Source organism: Phanerochaete carnosa (assembly GCF_000300595.1).
Source record: "Phanerochaete carnosa HHB-10118-sp unplaced genomic scaffold PHACAscaffold_8, whole genome shotgun sequence".
NCBI lineage: Eukaryota > Fungi > Basidiomycota > Agaricomycetes > Polyporales > Phanerochaetaceae > Phanerochaete > Phanerochaete carnosa.
In genome coordinates, this window is record NW_006767635.1 from 1,306,028 (window position 1) to 1,321,422 (window position 15,395).

The following is a 15,395-nucleotide window of genomic DNA, read 5'->3' on the forward strand; positions in this document are numbered from 1 at the left end:
TTTCTGAAATATGAGACAGCTGGGTGCCAGAAATGGAGCAAGAGACGAGAGGGTGGTGTCGATCATGCAACAGAGTGCACAGTGATTGCGGACTCCACCAGCTTCAATATTCAGGATCGTCGGAGCGCCTTCTGCAGGACCCAGATACTACATGCTCACCGTTACATATATTCGTTATGGACAGCATCCACGTTGGTCGCCGGAATCGTTAAGGATTATGTCCCTCCGACATTTGCGGCCGTTGAAGATATAACTTAGGCCAGCTATACGATACTTGTGCAATCCCGCCATGGATGTCATGGACACATCGGGGCGGCGGAATCCTGTGCTCGACCACCACGTGTGTCGATGTGCTTTGGCTACGCGCTCATTTGTTTCCATCCCGCGTTTCCTGACCACAATCGCGCTAATAATACCTGCGAAAGACGGGGCGAAGAAAGCTCACAAAATGTCTTGGCACTGTTTTAAATGCGGCATCGTTGCAGATCAGGTCCCAGGAAGCGATGCTACGGTTGCCGAGCAGGCTCAGGTCAAATCCCCAAAACCCAAGTCAGAAACTCAAATCTGATGTCATCAGTGCCCGCACAGCCGCCATACACCATCAAACCTCGGAGTGCACTGGCGCCCCTTATTCCAAACATTTCCAGCATAAATGATAACGCATGTATACGAGGTTAGACGCTGAATGAAGCATGAAAATCTTCGTTGGCGGCATTAGGCGTCCGAATTCCGTACAGAGCGGCACTGTCGGGGTTTGGTATTGGTAGCGGAAAGCAGGGGTCCGAGCCCAAGCTCGGGACGTGCATCCGGTGGGCGCTTCAACGCGTCACTATATCACGATTTCCCCTTGCTTGCCGACCTCCATCGAATCTCTTATACTTCTTCTCTCATAGCAGCACCCGCTAGCTGCATATAAATTCTGGAACAATGCTAAGCGCTATCCGCCAAACTGCAGGCTCGTCCTCGCGTCGGCACATGGCCCGCAGGACAATCACTGCCTCTCTGCCGAAGCCCAACACAGGGACGGAGGTCTCGCATTCCCAAGAGGTCGGAGCAGCGGTGGAGACACAAGACGTGACTACCATGGACCATCTACTGCGAATCGTGCGTATGTACCCATGATTCTCCCTCAGAGTCCCCAGACAGCTCACTGGGGACGTACTCCCAGGCGGACGAGTGAGCCCTGCGAACCAAATGTGCGTCGGAAGATAAAGGATCTGTCATTTTAAATGCTAACGCTGCGCTCACACTAGCATGTTGCCCGTGAGGAGCGGCGTGATGTGGTCCGAGTCCCTCCGCCGCTCTCGGGCAGGGGCGTCAGAGAGACCGGAAGACGTGCCGCCCCACAATTTGACGCCTCGCACCATGGCCGACTCGTACTGTGAGCAAAACCTGCATTTCTCGTCCCAGCCAGAGCTCTTTGAACAGTACACAAACACATCTGGTGGTATCCGCACGGGCAAGCTTATGGAGCATCTCGACTCGCTCGCCGGATCGATCGCGTACAAGCATATGCTGGGTCCCGTAGAGACAATCGGAAACCCTACCGATCTCGGTTTCTACCTTGTGACAGCATCCGTCGACCGGCGAGTCCTGTCGATCTTTGTTTACACTATAATGCAAGACTAAAGCCTGTTCGCAGATTGGATATGCTGGCGTACATGAGCCCCGTACGTGATTTACGTTTAAGTGGGCAAGTCATCTATGTCGGAAGGTCGTCTATGGAAGTTGCGGTGCGTATGGAGGCATTGAACGGGGACGGTACAGAGGAAACCGTCATGCTTGGTATGTGGGACATGTAGCGCAGCGCAAACTGGTTCTGACCGCCGCGTAGGACGCTTCTGCATGGTGTGCAGAGATAGCAAGACACATAAAGCTCGTCAGGTCAACCCGCTGGTAATCGAGACCCCAGAGGATCAACAGCTTCGGTGCATGGGCGAAGGTATGCACCTTTGTTACAGCCGCACTAAGACGGAACTGATGCTGTTGTTCTCCAGCGCACAAAAACCGTCGCGCGACGACGGCAATCCAGTCTCTTGCGCTTGTGCCCCCATCATCAGCGGAAGCCGCGGCCTTGCACTCCTTATATTTGCAATCGACGCTTCAGTCCGAGACTATCGACCCGCGCGTTGCAGATGACGAGCGTGTGCCCATGGGCACCACTCGCCTTGAGAAGACGCTAACAATGTACCCGCAAGAGCGCAAGTGAGTTTGTATTCGTCCGCTCATGCTCTCGGAGCTAAATATACAATACCTGTAGCATTCACCAGAAGATCTTCGGTGGTATGTATCACTCCGTGCTCCGTCGCTCTGCGAAACTGACTTTCCGCAGGTTACTTGATGCGCTTGGCGTATGAGGTAGGCAATCTCAAGCGCACTCGGATGTCCTGGGTTCCCCTTACCATGTACACAGCTCGGGTATTCGAGTTCGATGCTCTTCACTCGTGGACCCGTCCGTTTCCTTTCGCTCGATAGCATCTCCTTTGCCCGTCCGGTACCAATCGGCTCTGTCCTTCGTCTCAAATCGCACGTGCTCCATACCACCTCTACAAAAGAGTTCCCTGCACTAATCGTACGTCTCCCTCTGATCCCCAACTATCCCGCGCAGTGCTAACGGCTCCGAAATGATAGCATGTTGGCGTGGAGGCGAACGTTGTGGATATTCGGACAGGCAGCGAGCAGATGACTAATGACTTCCGACTCACATGGTGTCGCGAGGACGGCGAGCCGCTCAAGCGAGTAGTCGTGCCTATGACGTACCAAGGTAGGTTCTATGTCACGCTCACCGGGATCTTCCCCTCTGACAAACCACTATAGAGGCCATGTGGTGGGTCGAGGGCAAGCGCGCTCTCGACCTCGGCGCCGAGATTCGCAGAATACGCGCAGAGAAACGCTCTTGAGCGGTCTATCCATATGCAGGACGACAGGAAAACTTGACTTTTTGTCACAAGAGATGGTTATCTCATCTAACGCTGTACATTTACCGCTAATTCATACCCAACAGCTGCACCTATAGACGCGCCCTGGGCCTCAAAGCATTGTATACCTGCTTGATAGAGATATAATAATTCAAGTTCTCGAATGACTTTCTTTCGCATTGCGCCATACGAGCCTGGGCTGTTCCAGACCGGCTGCGCCAATACCGGATACAATGAGACTGTCAAAAGGAAGCGGATCAGCAATAACGTGCGGCATGCGAGCTCAGGAGGTAGTGGCCCCTTTCGTCACGCGTATGCTATCACCGGGCCTAGGTGGATTCCATTTCCTGGAGAGAAACTACCCTCCGGGCGAAGAAAGCGCCAACATTGTGGCGTTGAACCCGGCGCTTTTGCTCTCCGACCCGAGCATCGACAACCCCCACCGACTTCTTCGGCCGCGGAGGACCCGGGTCCTCGCATGCGGCTGCGTCGAGCCGTAGCTCGAGCTCTTCGAGACCGACAATGTCGCTTACGCGACAGAACGTGAGACTGACCTGCTGTTACTGTAACACGTTGACATGAAGCTGCCCTGGGGGCCGACGAGAGACGGAGAAGAGATCGCATGGTGGCAAGTAAATTAGAGGCTACTGAGCGCTGAGCTCACGTACATGATACGATTCCTTATGTTGATACCGCAGCGACCTGTTTTGCGTTAGTATGGCTACTGGTAAGCACGTTCTGCTTTGTTGTCCTTCATTGTTTAAGCATTCTGTCTTTTGCCAGGTATACTGCGTCCCGCTGACGACTAGCAGTATGCTTGGCGTCAAATACAAGCGTGCACTACGCAGATGGAAAGACTGCTTCATGCTCATTGGTCAAGCCCCATCGATGCACTGATGATAGCAACTGTTACGGTAGTCAAACTAGCTTGCCGAGAACAGATTCGCACAGGCTGGTAAACCTCCAGTTCGCAAAAGATTCTTCACTAGCTTCACTCCCTAACCTTGTACATTGCCGATCTACCCGGGGTACGGGTCTACGATACCGGTCGGGGCTCCCGTCCCCGCCAGACCTCTCGGGCTATATGCTGGCATTCCAGCTACGGCCGACGACTATCCTATCTGGCATGTAACCAACTTGGATGTCGAAGGGGCGGGTAGTATCCAAGCGAGCTAATCAACATTCCGCCAGCATCGTCTCGCGTTTTGCGTATCGACGACAATCCAGGGTCCAGGTAAGTTGAAATTCTTCCTTATATCGGATTGTTCATGTTTTAACCTTGACCGATCTATGTTGCTTCGTTTCTCATAACAAAACACGCAGGTTCAACGTGCAACCCTCAACCCAAAACACCGCTGGACTGGCAAATAAGCCTCAGCAATTTTCGGACGCAGATCCGAACGTTTATTTGTCGGACCGCAACATCTCCGTAGACATCAACTTCTCGGCCGCGAACACGGGAGGCACGGATAGGCCACGCCGCCTGGCCACTTTCCATTCCGGGAGTGGGCTGTACGGAGGCACCGAGTCGACCCTGGCGAAGTCAGCTCGACTCGCCCCCGCTGTTTCTTAGTCCTGTCCACCGGTAGTACTGCTCGCCACATGGACGTCTTTTTAAGACCCGTGGACCGTGATCTGGAGCAGGTCGTCATTCTGTGGGAGGCCTGAGTGTCGTCAAATGAAATGTCCATTGGAATAGTATTATTCGTGCAATATACGGGCAGCGATGGGAGGAATGTCTGGCGTCCGCACCGACATCTATGCTGGGCGTGATTGAGAGAACGTGAAAGAATGTAGTTGCATCATTGACAAGAGGCAATTTGCGTTGCCCAAGGCTTCTAGCGCTCTGAAAGCACATGCTGAAGTTTCCCACGGCCTCTTCCCGCCTTCCGCCCTCGGAGATGCGCACATTTCCAAACCACCTCCATTCTCATTCTCGTTCGTCTCATCGTATGCCAAGCAGTTTTTTCTCCGAGCTCAGTGGCAGTCCGCAAACTTTACGGCTAATCCTTTGGTGATACGGCCTGGCCGCTGAGATATCCAGCGCTAACGTTTACGCTGCAAGGCCATCCCACAGCTCGGCATGTGACATGTCGGAGGAAGATAATCTTTTGACGCTTCCGGCTACCAACGTGGATATTATTCACAGCGAAATAACGGTGGGTATGTAGTATTTGGGTCTTATGAGAAGCGCTACAGTGGTCCTATAAAAGCTGGCGGGCTCCGCAACCAATGCTGCAAGATCGACTACTTCCTCTCGCCTCTTGCTCCGTTTCTGGCGCCCAACTGTTTTACGTTCCGGGCACCATGGGACACTCAAGCGAGATTCTGAATGCAATGCGCCATGTTGCCAGCCACTCGCCCCGCGATCCCGCGATGTGGCGAGCCACGGCCTCCCGCGCATTCACGACTTCCTTCACGAACCAAAACACTGCCGCAGAGATTGCACACTCCAAGGAGGCCGGTGCACAAGTCGAGACCCGCGACGTCACTACCATGGACAACCTACTCCGAGCAGTCCGTATGTGTCTCATTTGATATCAGCGGTATAACTCGATATCTCAATCGTTGCAATCGCACAGGCCTGCGAGTTCATCCTGCACGGCAAACGTAAGTCTGATCCACCACTGAATGGGCGAGCGCACAATGACCCTCTCTCCATCAGTTCATTCACTATGCGCAGCGGTGTAATGTGGTCAGAGTCTCTCCGTCGCTCACGGGAGGGCTCACCAGAGCCACGCGACGACGACGACGGACCAAGCTTCGAACTCACTCCACGGACCATGGCCGACTCGTACTCCGAGGAGTGCTTGCATTTCCACTCACAGCCAGGCCTACTCGAGAAGTACACGAACACATACGGCGGGATTCGCCCGGGCATGCTCATGGAACACTTGGACTCTCTCGCGGGCGCCATCGCATACAAGCATATGCTCGGCCCCGTCGAGCGGCTGACGAATGAGCAAGATCTTCCGTTCTACCTCGTCACTGCGTCTGTTGATCGGTGCGCCTTCCCTGATTCAGACCATGGTACCTCCACTGACGTCTCGTGAAGATTGGACGTGCTTGCGGATCTGTCTGTCGTGCGTGATCTGCGTCTGAGTGGCCAGGTCATCCATGTCGGAAGGTCGTCGGTGGAAGTCGCGGTGCGGATGGAGGCGCTCAATGCCGATGGCACGGAAGAGACGGTGATGCTCGGTGCGTGTCTGTGGGCCAAGGCTTGCAGACTCAACGTCTGAAACATTTGAGCAGGTCGATTCTGCATGGTATGCAGGGATAGCAAGACACACAAGGCCCGGCAGGTGAATCCGCTCGTTCTCGAGACTCAGGAAGACCGAGAGCTGTGGCACATTGGCGAAGGTATGCTCACTAGCGGCTGTTCGATGAGATTTTCCAGGCTGATCCGCCGGTTTTTTTTAGCGTGCAAAAATCGCCGTAAGGCTACGGCCAATCAATCCCTGGCCAAGGTGCCCCCATCGTCGATAGAAGCTGAGGCGATGCACCAGCTGTATCTGCAGTCGACTGCGCAGTCTGAGAGTGTCGATCTGTGCATGGCGAGCGAGTCGCGTGTGCCCATGGGTAACACGCGGCTGGAGAAGACTCTGACAATGTACCCACAGGAGCGGAAGTGGGTATCTTCATTTTCATGAAATGGATTGTCTCTGAAGCTGGCATGTTCAAGCATTCATCAGAAGATCTTTGGTGGTATGTCGCACACTTTGGAGTATCTCTTCCAGTAACTAAGTCTCGATATCCTTACAGGATACTTGATGCGCCTCGCATACGAGCTTGGGTACTCTAACTCGATGCTATTCGCGCGCGGACCTCTGCGATTCCTGTCCCTGGATAGCATCTCATTCGCACGTGCAGTCCCGATTGGGTCAGTCCTACGTCTGAAGTCATACATCGTCCACACGACTTCGACGAAGGACTTCCCAGTTTTGATCGTAAGCTTTACATACCCTCCTATCCCGCACATCTTCCGACCGAGTGGTCTTCCAGCACGTCACTGTCAAAGCTAGTGCCGTCGACGTCCAGACAGGAAAGGAGCAGACAACAAACGACTTCCGTTTCACTTGGTGCCGGGAAGAGGGTGAGCCCTTGACACGCACTGTTGTACCGACGACCTATCAGGGTGTGTAATGCTTCTTCGTTTCAACCAAGTTTTGCTGATGATTGTTGCAGAGGCAATGTGGTGGGTTGAAGGCAAGCGTGCTTTGGATCTGGGCGGCGAGATCTGCAGCCTTCGTGCTGTTAAGCGGGCGTCACAACTCTAGGGGGGCTGTTAAAGTCTTTTTGGCCATACATCAGGGTGGACGGGCGGCGCTCTCGGTTGGAGGCGTCCATTATGCGTTAACTTATACCTAGACTTAGCCGCGCCTAGAGGTATCGAGCGTGGACTCCTTACTTAAACCTGTAGACCCTTCTCGTTGAGGGCATTAGGATGTGCTATCTTTTTCTTGTAACAATGCGTGTCACACATTTCAAAAACTGTTTGTGAATCCGCGATTGACGCGATTGACGAAGGTCATCGAGACAATAGGACAGGCTGAGTATCGGTTACGACGGTTGAGAATATGATCCAGGCCTGGCAGAACGGATGCGCGAGGCGGGGCGGTGGAATTCCACGTGTGTCGCGCTGCTCTGACTAGACGCTCATTTATTTCCGTCCCGCGTCGCTTGCTTCGCGGCTACGACCTCTTTCCTGGCCACAGTCGCGCTTATACTTACAAAATACGGGACGAAGAGAGCTATAAGTTCTCACAAAATGTCTTCACACTGCTTCAAATGCGGCATGACTGCAGGTCAGCTCCCAAAAGCACAGCACATGAAGCGATGCGCGCGGTGTCGGTACGTTTCCAAGCGGTGTGGGTTTGGAAAAGACGAGAGGAATAACCCAAGATACCCTGGCAACAGAGCATAGCTGACTGATTCACTGGATTATTGTAGGATTACGACCTACTGCGTACGTGTTTCTACTTCACCACATGTCGAGTACCCCAGACCAGGAGCTTGTGTTTCTCCAGTCTACGGATTGCCAACGAGCGCACTGGAAACTCGCGCACAAGGACAGCTGCATCCCCCATCATGGTCTTATGAAACCTGTAGACGCCATTGACGCGTCAGGCAGCCTGCTGAGGGAACCTGGAATGGGCACCGAAGAGCGCCGCATTCTTGATATGGGCAAGAAGTTCAGCAAGTGGATGGACACATGGCGCCCAACGCTCGTCGAGTTCGCACTTGTATCGCTTGACCTAGCGAATTATCCCGAGAGGGCAAAGACGCATTGGTGAGTCGTTTCGAGCGCATGCCAGCGAAGGCAATGCTGAAAGTACTGAAAATCTAATGTCCAGCACCGCAATATGGACGCATCCGAATACCAAGCCACACACTGACAAGCTGCGAGATTTCGTGGTATGGTCACCCTTCTGTATACATTCGTAAAGTGATCACGACATCCGCTCCTTAGATCAGCCGCATCAATATTTACACCCTGGAACGCATCGTCGAGATTTTGCCTGACATGGTCAAGTCTGTCGGCAAGATGGGCCCAGGCGACGTGCCGCTGATGCCGTTCATCACGGTGCTGGACGACCCACTCGATGCGCAAACGCGCACGCGTGTGCTGCAATGCAAGGGTGATCCGAATTTCCTTGCCGAATACATCAACCGCGACAAGGGATACAGCAAAATCTGTGCGCAACTCGCGGAGCACAACCTTCGTATCGCGGCGGACACGCTTGATCCCACCGTCGCAGGTAACTTGTTCAGGGCGTATGAGAAGATGGGACAGATTCCGATGCTGCAGCCGAGTTCGTAGTTCTCGGCGCAAGTATATTCTGCGTGTGCGAAATTTTATGATGGTAGATCCGTGCGCATTTATCTGCCTACTGTACCCGCGACCTGAGAGTGCGTAGCCAGCCACTTGACTTTGCGCTGTGACTTGAGTCATGAATTAGTGGGGTAGTGGTAACCTGGGTCGATGCCATCGACCCGTCGGTGGCTCGATTCTCCCTTGAAACACTCTTTTCATCTTTTTGTATGCCTTCTTAAGTTTATCTGCCGTATGTACCACCCGTCCACGTCCATGAGTTGCACAAATCGGTCATTCCTTGCAATTCGATGATCCTAATCATACAGCTTCGAAGGCTTCGTTAATGGCGCAGGGTTACTCTCTGCGCACAATAGCGGGAGGCAACTGATGCGCTACAGCTCAACGCTAAGTTAGCCTCCCTGCGTACGCGTCCTACCGTCAGGACGCAGGTTTCCCCCTGCAAGATCAGTCGAAAGCAAGCTTGATAAGGATTTAATATTTAAGTCTCTCTGGCTTCCACCCGATCATGAGAAAAGTGGAAGACAAAATTTTGCACTGCAAGAGTTTACCACGTTTTAGACTCTCCTGACCGGTTGTGTACCAATTTTCTCGATTTTCCTCGGCGTACAACCGAGGATAAATGGGGCCTCATTTAACCACTTTTGTCTTGGTTTCTCAGCACCGTGTCTTCGGCTCGCCTCCTATATGTACATTGTACACTAAGCAGAAGACATCAATAGCGTCCTTCTGTCCGTTTGGCGTGCTGGATCTGCCATCAGGACGTTGTACACCGGACTCACTCCGGCAATCCGAGTGCAGGATATTCTGGTCACGCGGAGCAGCTTCCAGGAGCCGCAGGAGTTCGTTCGTGGCGCCGCTGAAGGACGTCCTGCATTCGCCCTACACCAAGCCGTCAGCCGCGATCGTGTTGAAAGACGAGGAAGGTTGATTGGACAGATTGTGTCGTGTCAGTGTCACGGTCTTGATGGCTGCACCATTTGTTCACAGGCGTGTCTAGAGTCAAGTAGCGGAACGCAAAGATTTGCGATGGTGCCGATTCTGTACCCTGTTGGCGACGTCTCCTTGTTTTCTGTTTCAGACCTTTCAGTCTCGGCCCACGAACCAACCACCGCTCGTCGTTTAGTCTCGCAGGAGCTATACTTGGCTTTTCGCTGGAGAGCGTCATACTGAGACAAGCTCAAACGTGCTGCTCAATCAGCAGAGATCTTTCGAGCGGTACTCTGACATTCTGACGGTGTCTTTGTGGCAACAACTATCACAATGTTCCGATTATGGGGAGCCCGGCCCGAGCAACTGTCGCAATACTCACGCCTGCGGCTGCTACATAGCTGGAGTTATGCTCCACGACCATTCTTTGTCTAGCTGCACGCTCAAGATAATAGTATTCTTAAGAGCGCCTACTAGTGCAGACTGTCGAGAGCAGCATTGAACGCGAATTTGGCAAGTCCCCATGACTACCGAGCAATCGGCATAAAGACTAGATGTTGCAAACATGCCTTGACGACCAGGGGTTGTTGTTGTTCCTGACCATAAGCACAACATCGGCCTCGTTCTCTGGCGCGGCAGTTGTTAAGGCCGCGGAAAGAATAATCCTCGACGGCAGTCCGGTTTTACCACATGCGCCCATGAGCACGGCGATCGAGGCAAGATGGTATAAGAATAAGGCTCGTAGGACTCAGAGACCTTTCTTCACCTCCCCCTTCCTCCCTCTTCTCCTGCGTTTGCTCTCGCTCTCAGGCCGTTGCCTAGTGCTTCGTGCGTACCTCGACCCGGTGTCGCTTCCGTTCCTTCTTCTCCAAGGATCTGTGCATCCCAGCAAGCTATCAAAGCACTTCTTTCATTTCCCAAGCACCGGTTGTTCATTTGTTTAGAAAGCAAGTCCTCGCCAGTCAAGATGTTCTCCAAGTCTGTTCTGGTCGCCTTCCTTTACCTCTTCTTTGTCTCGTCGGCCTTCGCTGCGCCCGCGAACGATTCCGGCGGTTCCGGTGGTAAAGGTTCGAACGGTCAAGCTGCCAAGGGCAATGACGACACTGCTCAGTGTAGCGTGAGTACACAACTCTGCCGTGCCCTCGCTTCGTCTAACCTGCCCTCCCCCCCGCAGACTGCCATCCAAACAGTCACTGTGACCGCCGCGGCAGGCACTGCCAGCGCTGCCGTCACCGCCGCCGCCGCTAGCTCTGCGGCAGGAGGCAACGGCGCCGCCAACAAGGGTGGCAACAACGCTGGAAATGGCGGTGCCGCCGGTAACGGTGCTGCTTCCGCGAGCGTCTCTTCCGCAGCTCCCGCGAGCACCTCCGCCGCTGCTGTAAGTGCACGCCTGCTACTCGTTGGTGACGACAAACTGATTTGTCTCGCAGGCCTCTAATCCCCCGGCGGTTAGCAGCAATAGTAGCGACCCTCAGACTTCGCTCACGCTTGATCCCCGGGTCATCGCCACGGGTTTCGAGAGTAACGGCCAGCAAACACCTACAGCCGGTCAAGTCGCCTCCCTCACGTCTAGCAACAACTTCATCAACTACTGCTTGACCGTCCCCAACCTTCCCATAACCAATGGCCAGCAGATCCAGACCGGCTCGTGTAACCCTGCGCCAATAGGTGTGGTTGCCGCAACAACGAATATGCCCTCAGCCAAGTTTGTCTTCCCGACGAACTTGGCGACGCTCAAAGCCAATACGTCGTTCACGGTTCAGATGAACATCAACAATCTCGATACGGGAAATTTCGTGAACCCAGACACCAACTTCCTCGCGGCGCCGCAAGCGGTGAACACGCAGGGCGATATCATAGGGCACTCGCACATCGTCATCGAGGCTATCGATTCGCTTACGAGCACAACGCCGACCAACCCAACCGCGTTCGCGTTCTTCGTAGGCCTCAACGCCCCCGCGGCGAATGGGATACTCACCGCCAATGTCACCAGCGGTATCCCTACAGGTACCTACCGTATGGCGTCGATCAACACCAACGCGAACCATGCGCCAGTAATCGTCGCAGTTGCACAGCACGGTTCGTTGGACGACCAAATTTACGTGAGTGTTCGTTTGTCTCCGGCCCTTCCTATGCTAACGCGACGCCACTAAGTTCACCGTCACCGACGATGGCCAGCCTGCCAGTGGCAACACCGTAGGCGGCGCCACAGCGGCAACAGCATCTCCCGCTGCTACTGGTAGCACCGTAGGCGGCCCCACCGCTGCCTCAGCGTCTCCCGCTGCTGCTGGCGTAGGCGGTCCCACAGCCGCTTCACCGTCTCCTGCTGCTGCTGGCAAGGGTGCTGCAGGCAACAAGGGCGGTAACCAGAAGCAGAAGAGCAGGCGCATACGCCGGCTCAGGCTCTAAACGCTGACTATCCCTTCCCCGCTTCTGTTCCTCTCTTGCCACGCGTCTGTACAGTAGTCTTGCTTTGCCTCGACTGGTTATGCTTTGATAGCTTTTGATACAAGACCTGGAGCTTGCATGTATTCGTCTTGGTTTTCATCTTACACCCCACTTTCGTTTCAGCACCTTAGGTAACGCATGCGTTCCTAGCTAGTTAGCAGAGCTAAATTAAATGCAGGAGAATTTCCCCGTCTTTCGATGTGTGATTGCATAGGCGCCGAATCCGCTCGTCCCGAACGGCTGTGGTCTCACGACTTTCGTCTTACCATCATCTTGACTATTGTGGGCTGGATTCAAGGCAATTGGCTATCCTCCTGAACCTACGTACCCGTCGGCTGTGCATAGCACGTGGTCGTTCGTCAATTTACTTGGGTGAGTACTGCTCTGAAATACGGGGAGAGAGCTGATGAACATGCACGCATGTAAGACGACTGGGCCGCGTTTATCCTTGTCATTTTGAATACTATACTCGGTACGGTCGGAGCATAGGGATACGCTTTGCTAGTTGTCGCTGGATCTTGCTCTCGGTACGATCGCTACCTCATACACGAATAGGACTTTCAGGCTGCCGCAGAGGTTGCTCGTACTCATACATGCTCTCAGGGATTATTCGGTCGCGTCGTCTTTAATCACAGGACAACTCATACGTTGACGCATTGGCGTCTTGACAACTCGCATACCCTTCATTCGGATCATCTCTGTCCTCCACTTTCTTTCCAATATCTGCAAATCGAATACATCGCGTCGTAAAGCAACATGCAGCACTCTCGTTCTCCGTCCGCTTCCACGACACCATCTCCGATTCTCGACTCCCCACGCCCAGGTCACTTGTCAGATGTGCCTGAAGAACCATCAGGCACAGTGACACCGCCCGGTCGCACCACAAGCCCATATATGCACGCGGGCACCGCCGCGTTTAAAGGTTACGCGAGCACCAGCAGCCTCGGGAGCGTGGCGTCCGCCGCGAAGAGTCCAGCAGGACCTCGGAACCCGTCGAACCTCCGTGTCGCGAGCAGCAGCAGCCTCCGCGCGGTACACGCGCAGCATCAACAGCTGGCCCAGTCCGCTGGCGATCGGGACAGAGATCGATGCCAGGAGAGCGTACGCGAACGCGATAGCGACAAAATAAGCATTACAGCACCCAGTATCGCGGGCATGATGACGAGCAGCGCCACGAGCGGGTCGAATGGGACAACTCCAAAGGGCAAGGCGCGGTCCAAGAGCCCGTCGGGTGCGACGATTCGCGAGAAGCGTGAACGCGACCGTGACAGAAGAGACGCGAAGAACTCGAAGGATGCAAAGGATAAGGATTCTGAGGAGGTGTCAGCCATGGAGAAGGGCGTTCCACCCAAGCCGCGGTACAGGGAGGCACCTCGTATGCCAAGCGCAAGAGATTGTGAACCCGCTCCAGCAACGCTGATGTACTGGGGCAAGGCCCCTGTATATGGCTACCTCCCAACACACGGACTACGGGCACATACGGCGACTCTGGTGGACGGCGTCGCATGGATATACGGAGGCTGCGATGAGAAAGGATGCTGGAGAGACGTCTGGTGCTTCCACACAGGTAAGGGTTCCATTGCTCCATGCTGGGATAAGGCCGACCTTGCATTTCAGAGACGATGCAGTGGACCTATCCCAGTACTCTGGGTGACATTCCTCCGCCTTGCCGAGCACACACTGCGACCCCTGTCGAACACAGACTGGTCATGATTGGCGGTGGCGAGGGCCCGTACTACTACAATGACGTCTTCGTCCTTGACACGATCGCTCGTCGATGGTCTCGCCCGAGCTTCCCGCCAACAATGGTACTTCCGCCACCACGACGTGCACATACTGCCGTGCTCTGGCGCGGCAAAATATGGGTTTTTGGAGGTGGCAATGGCAGCATGGCACTGAACGACCTATGGACACTCGAGGCCAGCGGCTCTGCGAATATGGACAGGATGAAGTGGGAGCTTGTACAGACACGGGGACGCAAGCCCACTGCAAGGGGCTACCACACGGCGAACCTCGTCGGCAACGTGATGGTCATCGTTGGTGGAAGCGACGGGCGGGAGTGTTTCTCGGATATATGGTGTTTGAACCTTGGTGCGTCCATGTCTGCACTTTGAAGCAATTGGTGATACTGAGTTCGTGCAGAGTCACTCAACTGGAGCAGGGTCAATTTGAACAAGATGTATCGACGGTTATCGCACGCTGCGACCCAGGTTGGCTCATACCTCCTAATTTGGGGTGGGCACGACGGCACATCGTACACCTCCGAGCTTCTATTGTTCAACCTCGGTGCGCTATATTGTACTTCCCAATCATGCAAACATTACTGAATATGCTCTGCTGCAGTGTCCTTGACATACGAGCATCGTACCATCGCAGGTCGCGCACCGTCTGCGCGAGGTTATCACGTATCGCTCCTTGCCGATAGCCGGCTCTTCGTGATTGGGGGCTTCAACGGCAGTGAAGTCTACGACGACGTCCATATGCTCGAGCTTGCGGGCGCCGCGTACCTACCCCAGGTGACCAGCTTTAAGATCGATGTCGATTAGGAGGGCGTAACTTCGTTGATCGGTCGTTGTCATCGCCACGATGACGCACTCTGGTATATCCGTTGACGTTGACGGCTTGTACTTTACTTCCTATGATATTTTGAGTATACACTTCGGCCTGCTTTTTAACCCTGAACAAGAGGCCGCTTCGCTGCACTCCGCGATTGCTGTCCTCGTGGATGTGGTTCTGCGGGCGTGAAATTTTAAGCTCAAATTTTTCGATTTCATTCGCTGCGATGAATAGAGGATTGCAGGTCAGGCAGAAGAACGGCGCATATACAGTGGCCGCCAAAAATAACGCACAACACTACAAAGGGGTGTTATAATCCCTCCGTATATACACAACCACTGTACCTAGCCAGATAGTGTATATACAAATCTTATACTAGGCTACTATTAGCATCCTTCTGAGGTATCATTTTGATGCAAGCACCAGGTGCCAGAATAAATGTAGTGAAAATGGCTGAAAAATGAATATATATTGTAAAATTTATACAATGACACAGACCCCAGAGTAAAATATGGTTAAGTCTTAGTAAAGTTCTATGCTGTATGATGTTTCTGTAACAAAATTACAGCATGGTAACAAAATTGGATGAATGAGCTGCAGTGACAACTACATTCATTACAAAATGAAGAGGTGTATGCCTATATTCTATAGACATCACCAGCAGCTGGAATATCTATAGTGGTATACTGAATGCATCTGCTAGTAAAAAT

The 15,395-nt window shown here is 53.6% G+C and overlaps 5 protein-coding genes across 5 annotated transcripts; all 5 read left to right on the forward strand.

Moving 5' to 3' along the window:
• Nucleotides 1–862: 862 nt before the first annotated feature.
• Nucleotides 863–3,089, forward strand: PHACADRAFT_149409 (uncharacterized protein). The gene is made up of 11 exons (XM_007398883.1): nt 863–1,104; nt 1,169–1,196; nt 1,254–1,586; nt 1,643–1,785; nt 1,835–1,942; nt 1,998–2,205; nt 2,261–2,283; nt 2,333–2,358; nt 2,414–2,572; nt 2,632–2,764; nt 2,818–3,089. Exons 3-11 carry the CDS (start codon nt 1,255–1,257, stop codon nt 2,898–2,900), a joined length of 1,215 nt encoding a protein of 404 aa, XP_007398945.1. The 5' UTR covers nt 863–1,104; nt 1,169–1,196; nt 1,254; the 3' UTR covers nt 2,901–3,089.
• A 2,041-nt stretch (nt 3,090–5,130) lies between these two features.
• PHACADRAFT_261145 (uncharacterized protein) lies at nt 5,131–7,357 on the forward strand. The gene is made up of 10 exons (XM_007398884.1): nt 5,131–5,439; nt 5,501–5,528; nt 5,584–5,922; nt 5,974–6,116; nt 6,171–6,278; nt 6,339–6,546; nt 6,601–6,623; nt 6,681–6,865; nt 6,921–7,053; nt 7,104–7,357. Exons 1-10 carry the CDS (start codon nt 5,151–5,153, stop codon nt 7,193–7,195), a joined length of 1,548 nt encoding a protein of 515 aa, XP_007398946.1. The 5' UTR covers nt 5,131–5,150; the 3' UTR covers nt 7,196–7,357.
• A 549-nt stretch (nt 7,358–7,906) lies between these two features.
• Nucleotides 7,907–8,739, forward strand: PHACADRAFT_198655 (uncharacterized protein; the record flags this gene model as incomplete). The annotated part of the gene is made up of 3 exons (XM_007398885.1): nt 7,907–8,208; nt 8,273–8,333; nt 8,389–8,739. 3 exons carry the CDS (start codon nt 7,907–7,909, stop codon nt 8,737–8,739), a joined length of 714 nt encoding a protein of 237 aa, XP_007398947.1.
• Nucleotides 8,740–10,472: 1,733 nt separating this feature from the next.
• On the forward strand, nt 10,473–12,317 carry PHACADRAFT_261147 (uncharacterized protein). Its single transcript, XM_007398886.1, has 4 exons — nt 10,473–10,798; nt 10,856–11,059; nt 11,112–11,783; nt 11,836–12,317. The coding sequence occupies exons 1-4, from the start codon at nt 10,649–10,651 to the stop codon at nt 12,088–12,090; spliced, it is 1,281 nt and encodes a 426-aa protein (XP_007398948.1). The 5' UTR covers nt 10,473–10,648; the 3' UTR covers nt 12,091–12,317.
• A 239-nt stretch (nt 12,318–12,556) lies between these two features.
• Nucleotides 12,557–14,805, forward strand: PHACADRAFT_261148 (uncharacterized protein). Its single transcript, XM_007398887.1, has 5 exons — nt 12,557–12,656; nt 12,733–13,696; nt 13,747–14,220; nt 14,272–14,415; nt 14,473–14,805. The coding sequence occupies exons 2-5, from the start codon at nt 12,886–12,888 to the stop codon at nt 14,673–14,675; spliced, it is 1,632 nt and encodes a 543-aa protein (XP_007398949.1). The 5' UTR covers nt 12,557–12,656; nt 12,733–12,885; the 3' UTR covers nt 14,676–14,805.
• Nucleotides 14,806–15,395: the final 590 nt, after the last annotated feature.

Excerpts from the sequence above, each read along its gene's own strand:
- PHACADRAFT_149409 (XM_007398883.1), top strand. The coding sequence starts at position 1,255 with ATGTTGCCCGTGAGGAGCGGCGTGATGTGGTCCGAGTCCCTCCGCCGC. Across the intron at positions 1,786-1,834 it reads AGAGGAAACCGTCATGCTTG|GACGCTTCTGCATGGTGTGC; the intron begins GTATGTGGGACA and ends ACCGCCGCGTAG. Across the intron at positions 2,765-2,817 it reads CGTGCCTATGACGTACCAAG|AGGCCATGTGGTGGGTCGAG; the intron begins GTAGGTTCTATG and ends AAACCACTATAG.
- PHACADRAFT_261145 (XM_007398884.1), top strand. The coding sequence starts at position 5,151 with ATGCTGCAAGATCGACTACTTCCTCTCGCCTCTTGCTCCGTTTCTGGC. Across the intron at positions 6,279-6,338 it reads GCTGTGGCACATTGGCGAAG|CGTGCAAAAATCGCCGTAAG; the intron begins GTATGCTCACTA and ends GGTTTTTTTTAG. Across the intron at positions 6,547-6,600 it reads ATGTACCCACAGGAGCGGAA|CATTCATCAGAAGATCTTTG; the intron begins GTGGGTATCTTC and ends GGCATGTTCAAG.
- PHACADRAFT_261148 (XM_007398887.1), top strand. The coding sequence starts at position 12,886 with ATGCAGCACTCTCGTTCTCCGTCCGCTTCCACGACACCATCTCCGATT. Across the intron at positions 13,697-13,746 it reads CGTCTGGTGCTTCCACACAG|AGACGATGCAGTGGACCTAT; the intron begins GTAAGGGTTCCA and ends CTTGCATTTCAG. Across the intron at positions 14,416-14,472 it reads GCTTCTATTGTTCAACCTCG|TGTCCTTGACATACGAGCAT; the intron begins GTGCGCTATATT and ends GCTCTGCTGCAG.
- PHACADRAFT_261147 (XM_007398886.1), top strand. The coding sequence starts at position 10,649 with ATGTTCTCCAAGTCTGTTCTGGTCGCCTTCCTTTACCTCTTCTTTGTC. Across the intron at positions 10,799-10,855 it reads ACGACACTGCTCAGTGTAGC|ACTGCCATCCAAACAGTCAC; the intron begins GTGAGTACACAA and ends TCCCCCCCGCAG. Across the intron at positions 11,784-11,835 it reads CGTTGGACGACCAAATTTAC|TTCACCGTCACCGACGATGG; the intron begins GTGAGTGTTCGT and ends GACGCCACTAAG.